Raw genomic sequence first — 18,389 nt, forward strand, 5'->3', positions numbered from 1 at the left:
ATAACTTCTCTGAGACAAAGGCTGTAAAGCCTTTGAGAAAACCATGTGTGTTTTAAAATGCTGGTGAAACATCAATTTTCTTCACTCTGTTTTTTTCCTTCTTACTTGGGGTTTGGGAGGATCAAGGTAAGGAAGAGAAACAGAAGTGTCCCCCCAGTTAACTTCTACCTTACATTGTGTTTTCTTTCCTCTGATGAGACCCAGCTATTTTGGGACAGTTCAATGTCCCAGGCCTGACAAGGATGTGTTGAAACAGTGCCTAAGCACTGGAACAGGCTGCCCAGGGCAGTGGTGGAATCTCCATCTCTGGAAGTGTTCCAAAGAAGTGTTTGTGGCAGCTGGGGACATGGTTTATGTGATTTAGTGGTGAGCATGATGGTGGGTTAATGGCTGGATCTGATGATCTTAGAGGCCTTTTCCAACCATAAAGATTCTGTGATTTTATGACTCAGCAAGGAGTCCAGATAAAATAAATGTTTTATTAGCAAAAACCATTCAAGAGACGAGTTAAGCTGTGCTATGCCTGATGTAAAGTGGAAACAGACAGCCCAGTGAAACCTGATGGAGGCCCAGGACCAGCAGACTCCTGGCCAAGTCACTTCTGAGGGGTGACCAACAAAGCAGTGGGAAGTGCTGGGAATGATGGAGGCAGCCCTTATAAGCAAAGTAATTTTGTGGAGTTAAGACACGGAGGACCTAATTTTCCTCTAGAAGACTCATTACCACGATTTTGTAACATGTTATTTATGGGCTGTTATGATAGTCCTGGCAGGTCATAATTGGCTGAAGCCGGAAAATTAGTCACATTTTTCACATTTGGAAGAGTGATCTGTACAGTTGCACTTAATGACTTCATTCCCGGAGAGCCCCGTGCAGGGAGGGAACTGCCTGGCCTGGGGTGTGGCTGGATTAACCCTTTGTTCTTCTGGGCACCCTACAAAGGCACCTGGGTTTGCTCATCAGGTGGCAAAAGCACTTTTCATAACTTCAGAGAAGTTCTTTGGCATGTAAGTGATTTGCTGCTTTGGTGATAGCTTCCCCTTTCTTTCCCTTTCCTCAACTCTGAGTTAGTTTTGCCTGGCACCGGATTTCCTACAGAAAAATGCCTTTTTTAAACTGGTTTGTCCATGCATTGCACTCTCCCTGTCAGAGCCACTGCAGCATCAGAGTCAGTCAGAGAGGCCCAGCTCTTCCAGGGATGGTTTCTAACCCCTGGTAAGAGATGGGCAACAGATTAAACTGAGGCAGGGCCTTATTGGCAACACTCCTAAGAGCCTTACTGTGTACACAGCACAACCCAAACAGTCTATCATAGATGATGAATCAGAAGGGAGCACTATAATGGTTTTATTTGCCTTTTGGGACAGCACAAGCTGCTTACTCTTGAATTAGAGCCTGGTGAATGTTGCTGTATCTTCCAGAAAAATGGACAGCTTTGATTTGGGGATTTCCAGTGATGAGGAATCCACTGTGCTGTTGCCTGTCCACTCCCAAACCCCTGAATAGTCATTGGTAAAGAATGGATCTGAATTGTTGCATGAATTTGTTTTCTGTGGGATTGCAGCATTTGGGTCATGTTGCAGTTTTGTCTGCTAGACTAAAGAGAAAAGCACGTTGCCACTGGAGAAAATTACAGATCACGATCCAGCAAATAATGCCTTGGAATTAAGGGTGCCAGGAGAAAGTTAAGGGGTGACTGGATTTGATTTGCAGCTTTTGTAGAAACCTTTCCCATTTCACTAATATCTGTTTTGGTTGTTGGTAGGTGTCAAGACCAGCACAATTTACTGGAGTGTGAAATTCAGATCTGGGAGAACCTCCCACCTGCTTTGTGATATTCCCTGTTTAAATGGTCAGAGATGGTGTGAGCCCTTGTGTCAGAGCACCCTGCTGATGACAGCAGCAGCTCAAAAACCCATCGCCAGCAATGACTAAAGCCCATCCATGGCTCTGGGAGGAAAGGCTCAGCTCCAGGCTGTGTGCAGACCATTCCTCCAGGAGCACTGGCCCTCCTGCAGTGCTGTCCTCTCCTCCTGGGAGCTGCTGCTCTCTCTAATCCATCCTCTGTCACTGCAGCATGGGAAGGGGTTGGCCGGTGCTGAACTGAAGGCAACCTCTTAATCAAAGTAAGAGGTGGGAGCTGGAGTGTTTGTAAAATACCGTACAAATGGGAGGGTTTGATGGCGTTAAATGAAGGATCAGATTCATTAAATTAAGTGGAAAGCAATGTACATGGATAATTTCAAGGGTTGAGGCTGAATATGGGTTTTAAATAGGAAGTGATCAGCCGCTATACACAACACAGAGCAGCTCTCAAACATTTTTAATGACAGTATTTGTACACACTTTAGTTTAATTAACACATGGCACAGGAGAGGGTTGGTAACTAGGATGTGTAGTCTCACACCAGTCGTCTCAATTAGAACACATGAAATTTCAAGCATCGATACACCCAGAAGAACAGCACCCGTCCCTGCCTGGCGAGGTCTGGCAGTTTGAATTTCCATCACACCTTGTTTTTCTTGGATGTGGCAGTAATTCCTTCCCTCCAGATGGAGAAGTCCCCTTAGAAGTGGATGATAAGCCTCTCATTTGGATTTATTTCTTGTTTTCTGCAATCAAAATTAAGGGGACTGTGTATTGTCACTGCCCAGTGATCCACGTTACATTTCTGACAGCTATGTTTATTAGTAAATATGTAGTAATTGCTTCCAGAATTAACTGGAGCTGCTCTTCTGTGTCTGTTCATGTAGGAGAGATTTCCTGTGATGTGTGATCCCTTTGTTAGCACGGCAGTCCTTGGATGCCAGGGGACTGTGGCTGGGTTTCAGTTCTTGGCAGGCTCAGTGCTGGTCTGGGGCACCAACTTCAGAACAATTGGCTTCTTTGGCGTTAAGAGCCCCACTGAGCTCAGCTGGATCGGGATCTGCAACGAGAGGGAAAACATGGGTGGAGAAGGACAAGTTAAATATGCAGAGATGAAAGGTTCAGGCACAACTGGATCTGTGGTGCTGCAAGTGCAAAGCGTCTGGTGTTGGCACCCAGCTCCTCCTGTGCGAGCCTCAAGCCACCACATGCTCCTCACCTGAGTCTCTTTGCAGGTCTGGAAGGTGAAATGCTGCAGCAGGGAGGCGATGGCGACTTTCAGACTCAGGAGAGCAAATCTCATCCCGATGCAGTTCCTGGGACCTGCCCCAAAGGGCAGGTACGTGTACGGGTCTATGGACTCCTTGTTCTCCTTACTGAACCTGGATGATGACATGGGTGGGGAAAAGAAATGAAGGCAGCAAAACCTACATATCTTATTTATCCAGGGATCTCACACTGGTGTGCTGCAGAGCCTTGTTTGGGTTTTTCCTAAGGTGTCTCAGGGCACCCCAGAAATCAAGTGCTATGACCAACCCCTTGCCCAGGACAGGGTGGAGTCCAACTTGAGGGTTTGATTTTAATTCTGTCCATCCTAATTAGGAGAAGTTGGAAGCAAGGTGAAAATTCAGGCAACATCCTGTCCCACAGTGACAGAGATTTCCTGTCTGTGGTATTTAGTGAGAGAGGAGCCAGAAGCTGTTTTGGTTAGGAGCAGCCTATGGCTTCAGTTTCTCTGGGAATGAGAGGTAGGTATCAGTTACAAAAATAACCAGCTAGGGAAGGTTATCCTTGAAAACAAGGAGGGAAGGCAGTTCTGGAAGGATCAGGTCTGGCATATTTAGTAGAAGCTTGTATGAAGGGAACAGGTTCAGCAAGGAGGATTATAGAGGATGGCCAGCAGTTACAAAAACTCCACATTTACCCCCTCTCAGGAAGCTTAAAAACTGGGTACAAGATCCTATGAGGTATCAGTGGTATTCTCCCAATAAGATTATGTTGTTTGAAACCCTGCTTTAAGTGCAGGTTTTTTCTTCTTAAAATGACATTCCCACGAGCCTGCAATTTCTCATTCATATTGTTTGTAAAAAGATAGGAAGAACACCATTAGGAAGCTAATCAGAGATTAATGCTTAATTACTGAGGAAAAAGCAGTGTGATATTTCTTCCCTTCCATTAAGCTTTTTGTACCTTTCTGGCCTGAACTCCTCTGGGTTGGGCCAGTACTCGGGGTCACGGTGCATGACGTAGGGTGGGATTGTGACCACAACTCCTTTGGGAATGGTCACTCCATTTATCTCCACGTCTTTCTTGCAGACTCTCTCAATCCGCCCCCCAAGGGGATACATCCGGAGGGTTTCATTCACTACCATGTCAAGATATTCCAGTTTCATAATTGCTTCGTATGTGAGAGGAGCCTGCAGGACAACAGGAGGAAGGTGACCAGGTATGCTGGCATCAGAACTGGATTGTTCTAAAATGACTGGGGACACCAGAGTATCCCCAACTCCCACTGCCCCAAATTTGACTCAGACTTGCTGAAGAAGAAAATGCAAAGGTAGGAACTGAGCAATTGGTTTCATTTTTCTACCCCTGAGTTATGGAAATGCGTGGAAATCCACATCCTCTTGTGCACAGGTGCAGAGTGTGGCAAATGGGTTTGAGCAGTGGGGTGGCTGGAAGGTTTCAGCTGTCGAAAGAAAATCACTGCAGGGCTGAGTTGTCCCAGTGTGTGTCTCCCAGAGCTCTTGGAAAATCCATGGTGTTTAGGAGCTAAAGATTTCTCATTGCCCTGACTGAAGCAGGGTTCCCTTACCTTGTTGGGCAGGACTGTGTTGATCTCCTGCAGCAGCTTTTGCTGCACATCAGGGTGCAGGGCCAGCTCATAGGCCAGGAAACCTAGGGTGTTGCTCGTGGGCTCATACCCAGCAAAGATAAAGATGAATGCCTGGGCCAGGACCTCTGCGTCAGTCAGGGCTGTGGGGAGATGAGCAAAAGCAGTGTTGGCTGATGGTCTCAACAGGGACCAGGCAGCAACAGGTGGTGTTGAGGCAGGTTTGCTGCAGTTGTTTTCTGATTACGCTTCTAAAACTGCTCTGTCTGCCTGGAAAAATCCATTTTACAGAAGAGGCAGGTGATTTCCTGAGTATAAATAACTGACATGGCAGTCCTGCTCCCTGGACAGGGATCTTAGCCTGGTTCTGGCACCAGGAGATGGAATTCTGCCTGGAGCTGGTCAGTGGAGATGATGTATTACCGCAGGCCTGGTTCCTACGGTATATCACCATGTCCCGCAGCCACAGGGAGGAGGAGGAGGAGAAGATCCAGCAGGCAGGAATTGTGCAGCAAGATTGATTTATTTAATTATTTTACAAACTCTTTTATAGACTATTTTCTTCATAGTCTAATTGGACAAAGGACCAGCCACCCCTTGGGGGTGATTGGCTAAAATTCTAAAACATCCATTGTCGAAATATTTTCTACTATACCATAAACAAGACTTTCCAAGGTTGCAGGTGGCTTGGTTGTTTACATTCCCTGCTACCTCTTCTGTGAGAGAGAAAAGTCTCTCACGGACTTAGAAAAATAACAAGAAGATCCTCACTAACAGCATTTTTGTACCTACAATGATGGGGACCCGGACACCTCCCCATATTCTCCTCACTCCCACAGCCCCGTTCCCATGATGAGGATTTGGGTGTTGTTACCTTTATTTGAGGGATTTGCTTCATTGTTCCCCTCGCTGGCTGAGTGCTGGGATTCGATCATCAGCTGCAGGAAATCTACCCTGCCCTGAGAGGGAAAGCAGGAGAATCTCTTTGGTGACAGGTTCCTTGGAGGGCTCAGATAAGCAGATTTCACAGTCTAAGCACAATTTTCAGACTGAGAGCATCCCCAAAATGCACATGACTTCCTCACTGAAAAACATAGTGCTTGCTTTTTATTTTGGAAATCTGTCTTTCCTATCCATTAAGCCACTGGGTGGGAGAACAGTGTCTTGGATGAATTTGGGGAAAGGGATCCGAACTCTGAAAGGCAGAATTTTGTCAGGAAGCAGCTGCAGTTTTCGAAAAACGAGAGGGGAAGGCACAACCCTAAAGGTGATTTTGCTGCTTGTGTGCTGCTTACTCTGCACTCTCTCGTCCTCTGCCTAATCTTCTTCAGGGAGTCTCTCACTCTCTCATTACAAGTGCTGCACACTGAAGCTTAGACCAATTCTGCTGAGCCTTTATCTGGATTTGGCTTCAGATCATGGATGTACAAAGTCCCCCTGATTCTCTGCCAGGACGGGTCAGGTGGGGCTTTTCTGACAGTATTAAAATGAAGTGTTTACACTTGAGTAGGCTCAGGGTTTTGTTGAGTCATTGTACTTTGGCTTCACCTTTGATATCATCACCCTAATTATGTCTCACTTCAGTGTACTTTCTGCCACAATTGCTCTCAAATTCCCACTCACCTTGTGGGCCTCCTTTTCACGTTCCTGCTTAATTTTGGCGATGGATCTCATGAAAAAATCTACAGCATCAGTGGGGAAGAAGCTTACTCCTGCCTTGGCCAACAGAGGAGTAAGGAATGGGAAAACAACTGAAAAACAAATCGAGAATTAAATTGCACACTGTAAATAAACCCCTCCTTATATCAGATAGCTGTGGATGCCACTGGGAAATTATTTCCTTTTTTAATTTCTTTATCTGAGAAAAGCATGGACTTTGCCTTTTTTCCCTCTGTTTCATTCCCTTGGAATAGTTTTTTGTCAAACAGGCACAGCCAAGCTGGGTATAAACTTTCCTTTAAGGGAAAACCAAGGCATATTCCACCTCCTATTTCTAGGGCTCTGTTTTCTAAAGGCAGGTTACTTCTGGACACAACAGGAATGTGGCTCAGAAGAGAAATATTGAAAATTCTGAATTCTTTTTTCAGGCTGCTCTATTCACTGCCTTGCTGTGATCATGCAAACATTTTCAAGTCCCCTTCAGAGTGTTTCCTTCATCACAGAAACTTCTTCTGAAAGAAGAAGGATCTTCTTCTGTATAGTTTCATAAAATCTACAGCACCAGAACCTCCTCTATGCACAGATCCCAAGTTTCCCTGGGTTTCAGCAAGGTATCTAACCTTAATTTAAGGTCCATTGCTGCTAGGATGCTGCACTGGAGGAAATTGCATCTAATTACAGTCCCTACTCAGCACTCTCTTCCAGAAAATGCATTTCAGATAGCACCGCTCTCCTCAAGCCTCACCTGCTTTTCAATCTTTGAATAATTTCCCAGCACTTAATTGGATATTTCTGGGTGGTTCATAAGTTTCTTGCACTGTGGATGGCAAAGGTGGAGGAAGCTTTTCCCCATCTCCACCCCAGGGTTTCAGCATGAAGCTCACAACGAGGAAATGATGAGATAAGGGCCAGTTGGACTTCATTCTTGGCAAGGGAAGTTATCCAAGCAATACCTGGAGTCACTTACATGACAAGATGAAGAGTGGGTCAAAAAAGTCAAACTTGACCAGTTTCTTCATCTCTCTGACAAAGGGGTCTTTGGGGTTGTTCATGGAGTCAATGTTCACACCAAAGGAAGTGCTGGTGACCACGTCCATGCTGTAGCTCCCAAAGATGCTGAGGAAAGGTGGAAAAAAGTAGACTGTGGTTAAATATTTGTACTGAGTGTATTTTTTCCTTATGTCTATGTGACATTCAAATATATAGTCTCATAAGACCTCCTGCCTTGGGTTGGAAAAGAGTATTGGATATATGGTACTGAACAGCACTTACAGAAAAGGGGATAGATTTTTAGAGACCTTTGGTTTCCAGCCTGCACAGGTTTTGAAGTCAGACAGCTTTTCCAAGGATTTTAAAACAACATGGAATGGATTAGTGGATGGACAGCATGTGGAACTTAGCATGGTAACCTCTTGGTTAACCATGGGAGGGGTGGCACCACACCTTGCATCAAACATGCCCTGAGAGTGGTCTTGTCCCACCCAGCACAGCTCCTGTTCCAAACTGTCCAAGCCCTTCCCTTGCAGGGTTTTGGTTCAGGGGGAGTTTTGCTGGTTTGTGGTTCATGGTGTGCAGCTGCCCCTGCTGCATTTATGCTTTGAAATTGGGGGTGCAATACACAGGGTTTTGTCCAGAGCCCATATGGAGGGCACAGATGAGGCAAAAACACTCAGGGCCACTCTAGAGCCTCAGTCCCCCCAGCAAAGGGGCATGTGAGGGATGAGCATCCCACAGTGCTGTGTGGGGCAGAGAGGTCAGCAACCCCTGTGTCCTGGGGAAGGAGAAGGTGCTGCACAGGGATCCTGAGTGTATGCAGGAAAAACTGGATTTTCCTGCCCGTCTTGGAGTTATCTTGGATCTGTGGATTCACAAAGCTGTGCTGGAGCACTTTTCTTCCTATCTACTTCTAGGAAGTTTCCTAACATCCAAATTAAATTTTCCCCTCTTAAATTTCCAGTCAGGCTTTCAGCAAGCCCCATTCCTCCTTTCAGAGCCCTGGTTGACCCAGGGAAAGATCTGCATTGCTGGTAGCCAATGACCCACAGCACTTTTAACAAGGTTTGCTCTGTCTGCTGCTCTTAGCAGCTACTTACTCCTTTACAGATATTGGGCTGTCCTCTTTCGCTTGCTTTTGGACATTCTCCACCAAAATTTTCCCATAGTGCTTAATTATAGGGAACATCTGTAACACAAAACAGGCATGGTCACTCCAGTACAGTACATTTGACTCCTTTGGACAGGCTCATGAAGACTATGGGGAGTGCCATGAATATTTACAAATAAGACCTCTCTGCTCAGTTTTTATTTTAAGACTTTTCTGGTTTCAATTAGGCATAAATTAAACAGGCCATCTTAGTTGCCAGGCTCTGACTACAGAAATCAGACCCCTGGGACAATCTCAGCCTTAAAGCACTGCCTACTGACTTTGTGATTTAGTCTGTACCTGCCCCTCTGTTTTACCTCCTTTAGTTTTCCACTGGTGAAGGTTGGAGAGAGCAGAGTACGGAGCCTTTTCCAGTGTTCATCTTCGGCTAATGTGATGGCATTGGCCAGTGTCCCTGCCAGATCCACATGCTGCAGAGGAAAAAGAGAAGGTGTTAACCCCAGAAAAGAGAGCAGCCTCCTTGCCAGGGGTGGGAATGGGGCATGCAAACCCCTCCCCGGGCTCTTCCAGGGGCATTGCTGCTGGCAGTGGGCTGTGGCCTGACAAACAGCCTCTCTCAAGACACACATCCACAAATAATCCCCTTTCCTGCAGTAAACCAGCTGAGAGGTGCCATTCCCAACCCCAGAGCAAGTCCAATCAGCCCAACACCTGCCTGTCCGTGTGTACCCACCATGTCCCATCCCAGCTGGTGGCACGTGTGCATCCTTACAGATTCCTGCGTGCTCACACTCACCCAAATTCATCCACATATACAGATACATACATATACAGGTGTGAGAACAGACTCAGTCTGCTCCCTCTGCCAGCCCCGGTGTGCAGTCCAGGCTGTAAGGCAGGGGAACAGTGACATGCAGTGGCCGTGTTCAGCAATCCCTATAGTGCAGCCACTTGTTCCCAAAGGGTGCTTGGCATGCCTGTCTCCTCCTGCACTTTTCCTGGGCTCTGGTGGTAGACCACAGCACTTCTGCTCTTACCCTCCTGTTGGTGAAAGTGGTGTAACAGTCTTTGACCAGCACAGATTTGATGATCTGGGGGTCAGTGACAGCCAGAGTGGGTTGCCTTCCATCATAAATTCTGGTGGGGGGAGAAGAGGAGGCAGGTAAATAACCCCAGATAATTGAAGTATAAAGCTTGGCTGATGCCCACGAAACAAAATGTATTGAACAAATGTTCTTCCATCACCAGCCCTGCTGCTCTGTTGTCTTAGTACAAAAATGTAGAAAGTAGAGATGGAAAAGGACTCCCAGACCTTTTCCCATCTGGTTTTGTAAATGATAAAAGGGCATAAATACCTTCCAAATTCACTGGGAAATGAGCAGGGCTCAGTTGTTCAAAGGAGCAGATACTAAATGAAGCAAGTGTCTTTACTTTCTCCCCTGACTCTCTGTGTTTTTCCAGGCACTTAAACACATTACAGTATTAGAAGGAAACTTGTTCGCCCCCTTTCAGGCTCTTGAGTTGGGTGTCTGGAGACAGGCTGACAGCACTGAGACATCCTTGGAGATGAAACTCAGTCCTTTTTTTTGTCTTTCTAAGCTGCCAGTTCTGAATGCTTTCTGGAACAGATGTAGATTAAGCTGATTTGTGCACTCTCCCCACTTGTGTAAAGATACATTTTCCAGACTCTGTTTTTTAAAGCTGCTGTAGGGACCAGTGGCTGCATCATAGAGGATGTGCAAGGTTGTAGGCTAAGATATAACATCAGTGACAAAAGCCATGGGAGGAGTGTCTAGAGCAGAACAACTCCTACTGCAGCAGGTGAGGATCAGCAGCACGAGCAAGTCTTAGCTCCAAAGGGAGTCACTCACATTCCTCTGCTGTTTGTGAACCAGAGGAACACAATCTCCCAGTTCCAGATCCTGCTTAAGTAAATAGTTCTGCTGATGATTTTGTTAGGAGTGGGTGAGGGCCTTTTGTTACCAGATTTAAACTGGTTTTCATGGCACTGGTCAAAATAGTTTCTGTATGATATGGCAGTGGCACAACACCAGGCTCCAATGAAAGCCACCAGCAGCACCCTGTCACTGCTGTTCTCATCCTGTTGGGACTGTCAGGGCTGCAGGTGGAGAAAAGGGAGCTTTCCTAATTAAATCTTTCTCCCCTTCTTATGGATTCTAGTTTTACTCTAAGAAGAGATCAGTGGTTCATACTCACCCCCAGACCTTCCCATATTTCTTGAAGCATTCATTGTCAAAATCCATGAAACCCTGTGGAAAGCAATTCAACAATTGTCATGGACTAGCCTGGATTGAAAGAGACCCACAAGGACCATCCAAGTCCAACTCCTGGCCCTGCACAGGACAGCCCCAAAAATCCCACCATGTGTCAGAGTGTTGTCTGAATGCTCCTTGAGCTCTGGCAGAGTTGGTGCTGAATTATCTCAGAGAGGATGCAGTGGAAAGGATGATGTTGGAAACAGTAGGTGGGGAGGAATAGCTCTAAACTAATGTTCAGAGCTGCTTTATGAGCCTTCCTTCCCTTCAAAGCCATGATGAAGCATAAGTGTACGCTGTGCTTTGAGGGAGCTGTTTGCCAGGGCGCAGGCAAAGGGCAGGTGGAAATCAGCCACCCAGGAGTGCTCCTTTGGGGATGCCCCTTGGTCTGTGCCACTGAGCCTTATCCCACTCTGGCCTTTGCACAAGTCCCGAGTGACAGAGGAGCTGGCATTTGGAGATAAGTTATCTTCACTGTGTATCTGTTCAGCTACAGCTGTGCCCACAAAGGTGGGGTTGCTGGAGCCAGGGAGGACTTCAGTCACTCACTTTGCGATATTCCAGGCACGTCCCAAAGAAAGGCAGAGGTCTTGGCCCGGGAATGCCCAACTTCTTGAACAGTCCAAACGGCCAGGTCCCATATCTGTGGGACAGAAAAGACAGCAGTGTTACATCACTGTGGCACTGGGGCTGCGAGCTCTCCTAAACCTGGAGGCTGCAGCAACATCCCTTTGGAGATGAGGGAGAGGAGGCTGATCCAGGAGGTGGAAAAAAAGCAGTCCAAGTGAAAATTGCCCTGTAAAAAACTACTTAATGACCATGGTAAGGCTCACACAGAGCTTCGGAGTGATCCCTTTGGTGTGAAAGCAATTGTTTCCACCAGAGAACCTGTGGAGACAGCATCTGAAGTCTTTAGCAAAAGTCCTGAGAGGAGCTCATTGCTAACCAAAGGAGAGGCAGAAAAGGGAGCTGGAAGAAGGAACACCAAGCTTACATGTTTTTATTGATGAGAAATCAAAGCAGTGCCAGAAATTATGTCCCAAACAGGGCTTTTGTCAAACTGCACTTTAATTTCATTTATTGTTCGCCCTCCCTCAGTCCAGCACTAGCTCAGTGGAAGCCTTGTCTTGATGGTTTTCTCTTTAGATTTTATTGACAGCCTTGCAGATTTCTCTCCTCTGAAGCACCCTTCCTGGCAGCTCTAAAGTTATTGCTTCTACCTTGGGGCTTTCTCTTTCTCAACAAGGGCCTGGGCTGCAGCCTTTTGAAGCTCATCTTCGGCTGTGTTGAAAGAGCTCCTCAAAATATTTGTTTTCAGTTAGTAGCTGCAGCTTCCCAAGTGAGCAGTTCATTGTAGAAGGGATATAAAATGGGGAAGGTTTGGCAGGGGATGCTATCAGAGATCCTCTTCAGGCCACGAGGCAGCAGCTGCTCGGGTGGGATCTTGGGGATGCTTATCTGAAAAGCCAAAATCTAGGCTGAGACTTAAGGGAGGTCTCCCTTACAATCAGCAATGCTTTATTAATTCTGGGGACCCCAAATGGGATCAGTCTCTGCCAGCACAGCTTCTGCCAGAGCACAAAAGCAGATCCCCCCCTTATGGTCCAAACAGAGCAGGTGAAAAATGGGGAGCTGGGTGGATTCAGGTGAAGAAAGGTTTCACAGAGCTCAGTTTGTCAATGTTTAATCTTCTTTGTCAAAGGTTAATTCAGTACTAGGAATCAAATGTTTGTGGATTCTCATTTGTAATGTTTATAGGTAGCCAGGGCTGCAGGAGGACCAGGAAATGTCAGGCTGGGGTGGTTACAAAGCCCAGAAATACTGTAGGAAAACAGGCTTAAACCACTTGAAACATGGCCAGGAAAATGTAGAGTAACACTTCTCCAACTAAAATGTGTCAGGGTTTTCTGCAGACTGAAAAGGACCATTCAGTGTAAAGCCAAAGAATAATCATTACTTCTTTCTACCATGGATGTGAACAAGAAATGCCTGATATTCCCTCATGTGTGAACTGGAACAGTGTTGCCCCAGGTGGACAAGAAGCATCTAAACAACCTCTCTATGCCAATGGGCAGTGAAATTTCTATTTCAGCTCTGATATCAGAGCACAGACATCTGGGTTTAGTCCCTTTTGCCACAGCAGAATTACAAGTGCCTGCAGAATGTGGCAGTCTGGTAACCAGCAATCTTAGATGGCCACAGAGTTACTGAAATATGAGTCTGGGTCAAGACTGAAGGTGGCTTTTTTGGTTTTGTTGTTTTGGTGTGGTTTGGTTTGGGTTGGTTTTTTTTAATAGTCAGCCCCAAACAGGCTTTTGAGTGATCCAAATCACAGGAAGAGGTTTGAAAAATATGGCTAAAACTTTCTGAGCTTGCTGAGCTGCTGTGGCTGGAGCATTGCCAGGGCAGACAAATGGGCTGTGCCGGTGTGCACCACATCAATCGCTAGGGTTTATGGCTGGCAGTGCTCTGCCTCTGCCTCAGGGCTTGCAGTACTGCCCATTTTGTCCCGGCAGCCTCGCTGGCAGGGGCTGCCAGTGGAGACACTGTCCCAGCAAAGGGGTTTTTAACCAGCCCCGCTCTGCTGCGGTGAATGCCACCAGCAAAGCCAAGGAAAGCATTTCCTCACTAGCACGGTTCCCCTGAAGCACAGAGGGTGCATTTCTGCTCTGGGATTTTGTCTGGAAAGCCAGGAGCAGGTGGCTGACCTTGCTCTGGGCTCCACTCCTTCCCCCAGCACGGGTGGCTGTGAGGAGGGACATGGGATGCAAATCAAGCCTCTGCAAAGGTCCCCTCCTGGTCCAGGTGCCTGTGGGAGCATCTTACCTGGGCACCAGGGAAGGAGTCAGGAGAAATAAAAACTGATCCTATGAATATTCTTTTCCTGGTATCTTTGTGCTGCTCTCCACCTGTGCTGCAGGGTCATCTTCTGCTGGCTCACCTGCACAGCAGCCTCAGCCTGGGAGGCACAGCTGGATGTCTGCAAAAAATAACCTAATGGATCAGGACCCTGACTGAAACCAGCACCCTTCTGGTAACCACTAGCTGGCATTGTTATTATTCAATTATTCCTTTGATGCTTAGCAGAAATCTCATAACTGGATGGGAGTACTCCAAACCTAGGAGCAAGATCACACACCTGTACAGTCTTTAGACTTCTCTGCTACATCCCAGAGCCTGGTTAGATGCTGGAAAACTGGAAATCACACCTACTGTTTGCTCTTCAGCAGATTAGTTGCATGAAAGTGAACAGTGGCAAGAAGAGCAAAATGGCAGGAGCAGAGAATGAGTAAAGAATATTTTACTCACACTAGCAGGAGGGCCATGAAAATAAGCAGAAGGGCCCATGTCTCTGTAGAGAAAGAAGGTAGAAGGTTCATTTCAGTTCTTCTCTGATTGGCTCTGCGTTCTGCCTTGACGTGCTTGTTCCACGTCTGTGGGAAACAGGAGTGCTTCACACTGCGCAATCTTTTTTATACTGTCATATGATTTAGGGGCCCTCCTTCTGCCATGAAGGAGGAGGAGTGGAAGGCAAAGGTAGAAAAGTCTGCTAATCTGAAAAACACAATTCATGTGATAGACACCTGCCTCAGTGAACTGTCTAAGGTTCAAGTTATTTAATGCATATGTTGCCAAACATTTCAGCTGGTTTCCCTGTTGTAACTAATCTCTGACTTCCCATTGACTCATGCCCCTGGGCTGCTACACCAAACTAAATAAAAGCAGGTTACAATGAAAAGGTAAATCCCAAAGCAGGTGTCAGGACTGGCTCACAAAAGGAAAAGAGAAGCGAAAAGGTTATTCATATATTATATGACAAGATCTTTTCTGGCAGATGAATCAACTTTGACAGAATTTAAGATTTTGTTTGAAATATCTCTCTTTCTGTGTTGTGAAGTGCAAGCGCTGCCTGTGGTGGGTCAGAAGCAGCTTCTGACTAAGGTAGGAATTTGTCCCCTGTAAAGGCTGTAGAAGTTCAGTCTACCTTGTTTGCTGGCCTGTGGCCAGGTGTTTTCTAAGAGAAATGCTGTCACTCCACAACCATAAACAGTTAAAGTGCTGCCCTTTCCAAAGCACCACTCACGGCTCATGAATAAAACCCACACCCACCCTTCTGCAGCAGCTGGGGAAAAGGCACAAGAAAGGGGAAAAATTTTGTACAGGCTCTCCAGTAAGAATGGTGCTGACAAGAAAGAGCAGGTGTGGGTGTGCTGGGAGAAGATGTGATGTGGAGAAAACTGGGCTGTTTGGGTGGTGTTTGTTAGTGGGGATCAAGCCAGGGCATGAGGTTCTATGGTTTGTGTAGATGTGCACTATGGCAATTTTAGGGCTTCATTCAGAGCTCTAAAATGAGCAATTCCCTTTGTATTAGCAGAGCTGCTGTCTTCAGAAGGGACTTTACTGTCTGCACTAGAGGCAAGTGGGTGGGTGTTTTAATTTTTTGGCACCTCAGAAGCCTTGTGTCTGTGAGGATGTGGCTGTGATTGATGCTGCAGAGACTGAGCAGCAGATCTCAGTCCACATTCCAAGGAGCACTGTCTGCCTTATCTCAGCATTTGTATCTCATTTCACCTTTGCCCGGCCTTTGCCCGGACCTTTGGAGACAGATCAGTTGTAGATTATTTGGTAATAAACACAGTCTGCTTTGGTTTGACATGAACAGACAAGTTCATGACACAGCTCTCCAAGCCTGTGCTGGTTCCTGCCTTTCTAGATTCAGAGATGTTGCAAGAGCATGTGGTCCAAGAGGTGTTTTCCCTTCAGGAACTGGTCACAGCAGTGATTGGTGCTCCAGGGTTCCTCTTTGCCCACTTAGCCTTGAAATTTGAATTTACTGGGCACCAAATGTTCCCAACTCACTCTGTTGTGAAATAGGTTAACACAGTTTATTCAGGAAGTAGGATTGCTGTAGGACTCCCCATAATCAGTAAAATTAAGCCTCAATCTTTGTCCTCTTTGGGTCTTTTTTAGGGGTAATTATAGTCTTTGGGAAAATTTGTATGAAAAACCAGAGGTGCAAAGTCTTGGTGTGGTTTTGCATTGTGACCCGATGATCTCTGCCAAATGGACTGTGCCTATTGACATCAAACAAACAACACAGCCCCACCACCCCCTCGAGAAAGCTGATGGATAAACAGAAAAAAAAATGGGGTGATGAATCCACGCCAAAGGAAAGTCAATGACCCAGGAAAGACTGACTGATTTTCACACGTAAATCCAGCTCAGAGCCAGTTTATGCCCAAAAGTGCACTCTGTTGAAACTGTAAACCCACAAATGTGGTGTCCCCTAAGGTGCTCGGGGGTGCAACACAGTTGTCCCTTCACCCTACCAAGTCCTTTATCACGTCCCAGTCCTCACCAGCACGGGTTTTATGCTCATCCTCTGCTTCTCCTGGGCCTTTTGAAGTCCACTGCATCCCACCATGGGTGTAGGGGAGCCCTCCAGGTGTCTGGAGCAGAAGCAGAGTGCTCAGGGGCATGAGAATGTGCAACCCCAGATTGCAGCTTTGGGAACACCCTGCTGGTGACACCCCGAGTCCCATTCATGGGTGACAATGACACACATAATGCTCACCCCTTGTCATTTAGGCTGTCACTGAGTTTCCAGCATGGTCACAGGCTGAGGATTAGAGGTTAGAAAGCCAAAATTTGCAGCAAATTCAGAAGAGAACAGAGCTGCTTTCCCATTTCTAATGCCCCTAAGAAGCTCAGATTAATGGATTAATGGCTTTCAGGAAAGCAAAATAACAACACTTTATTTGCAGCATAATGAAGGAAGTGCTGCTAATCCAAGCTGTGAACAAGCTGTGATGAGCAGGAAGGATTTTTGTGGAATAATGACTGGGGGATGGGCAGAAAAATAGAGGAACGTGCATTTCTTTCACAAGCTGTGAAACCAAATGATGTAGAGTTGGAAGAACATCATGGAATAGCAATTATGACTGGGGCACAGGTGTGGAGAGGAATGAGCAGTTCAGAAGAGAAAGAACTACTGAGGGGAAGAAAAAAGCCCCCATGGGTAACATTTTGTGTTCCTGATGAAAAGGACTGCATGGGTACAGGGAAGGCCAGGCTGGATAAGTCCGAATCTTTAGGTCTAACTCATTTTCAAGTGTGATCATGAAAGAGGTTCTCCTGAGATACTTTAGGGAATTTGTTTTAGCTCCCCAGGGCTGGACCAGTAGAGACTCTGCAGTGCTACTCAGAGTATTAATATTGCTGGGAAGTTGTGTCATTATGGAGTACTTTCAACTCTCTAGATACAGATCATAAAAATTGCTGCTAATCACGAAGAGCTCAGCTAATCTGTGTATGGGAGAAGGCAGATTTCTGCTCTGGAGAAACACCAAACTGGCAAGCAGTGACATGGATTTAGCTTCAGTGTTGATAAGTAATTTAAGATATTCTGAAAGAACAGTTAAGAGTAGTATTACCTTGGGTTGAACGAACCACATTCATTTCGTTTAACCTAAGTGTAAACAAAACCCAAGTTCATAACTCAGGCTCATTTTTCAAGAGGGCAAACCAGTGGAATATCTCAGGACCTTCACTGCAGACTGTCTCTAACGTCCTTTTTGAAGTCAACAGTGCTAATATTATCAGCCAGGTATAGGTCAAGAGACTTTCCACTGCCTGAACAGCTGCATTGAAAGGATGCTCAGAATAAATCAAACAGGTAGGAAGTGAAGGAGAAAAACAACAACAACAAAGATTTTGCAGTCCAAGGTCCACTATTACGTGTTTTTATGTTCTGGCCATAAGATCTCCTTGTTTCTGTGCCTGACTCAGAGCAGCCCAGTGCTAGAACACAGTGACTAACTGGAGTCCAATTAAGGGGGTTCCAGCATATCAGTGGCACTTCTCACCCCTTTAGGGAGGTGCCCCCAAACCCCTTGGTTAGTCTGACTAAAGGATAGCTGGGCTGGAAGGAGGCTGCTGTGAGAATAAATGCCAGGTAGAAGAGCTGTTGAATCAAATTACGATGTTGGCACAGAGACAAATGGGAATAATTCAGCCACGAATAACTGCTAGGCTGGAAATGAGCACAGTCCTGGCCTGGAAAGCTCAGGAGTCTTCCCTTCACAGGGTTAAAAGAAAGAAAAAAAAAAGGTCAGATAATGTAAAATGAGGCGAGATAAGGCAGCTGCTGGTGGGAGGAGGGATAATTCATTAAATTTACAGAGCTCTTCTGCTAGAGCAGTGCACGAAGCTCACTTTCTGTACAGATAGAAGATGTGGGGAGGCAACTATTTATTTTCCCTGATACACAGTGGTTTAGTTACCCACAGAAAAATACTTCATAATGAAGGCCACATTTTTTTTTCCATGGTGAAAATATTGATACACCACTGCTGGAAAAAAAAAAAAACCAATGTATTTGGAGGGTTCTCTAATGCTACTTTAGGTAGTTTTGTGTATAGATGACTGATACCCTCCTGCACATAGATTTCCTTGGGATTTAAAAAGCTCACAAAAAAACCTCAACAAAAACATAATTAATTCCCCTGGATGTTTTGTTCCATATACTGAGCTTTGGAATTACACAGAAACTAGGACATTTTTCTGATGTTTTTTTCAGTTAAAGTAATATCCCTGATATATCCCAATCTTCCTTCGCAATCTTTGCAATATATCATTATATTTCTTTTCA

The 18,389-nt window shown here is 45.9% G+C and overlaps 1 protein-coding gene across 1 annotated transcript; it reads right to left on the reverse strand.

Annotated features, from left to right (window-relative positions):
* Window positions 1-2,827: 2,827 nt before the first annotated feature.
* On the reverse strand, window positions 2,828-14,118 carry LOC309579296 (cytochrome P450 3A9-like; the record flags this gene model as incomplete). The annotated part of the gene is made up of 13 exons (XM_082292541.1): window positions 2,828-2,926; window positions 3,086-3,248; window positions 4,057-4,283; window positions 4,682-4,842; window positions 5,574-5,658; window positions 6,323-6,450; window positions 7,326-7,474; window positions 8,452-8,540; window positions 8,819-8,932; window positions 9,500-9,599; window positions 10,680-10,732; window positions 11,288-11,381; window positions 14,048-14,118. The coding sequence occupies 13 exons, from the start codon at window positions 14,116-14,118 to the stop codon at window positions 2,828-2,830; spliced, it is 1,533 nt and encodes a 510-aa protein (XP_082148667.1).
* Window positions 14,119-18,389: the final 4,271 nt, after the last annotated feature.

The sequence above is a fragment of the Coloeus monedula genome (genome assembly GCF_965178545.1).
Source record: "Coloeus monedula genome assembly, chromosome: 16".
Classification (NCBI taxonomy): Eukaryota; Metazoa; Chordata; class Aves; order Passeriformes; family Corvidae; genus Coloeus; species Coloeus monedula.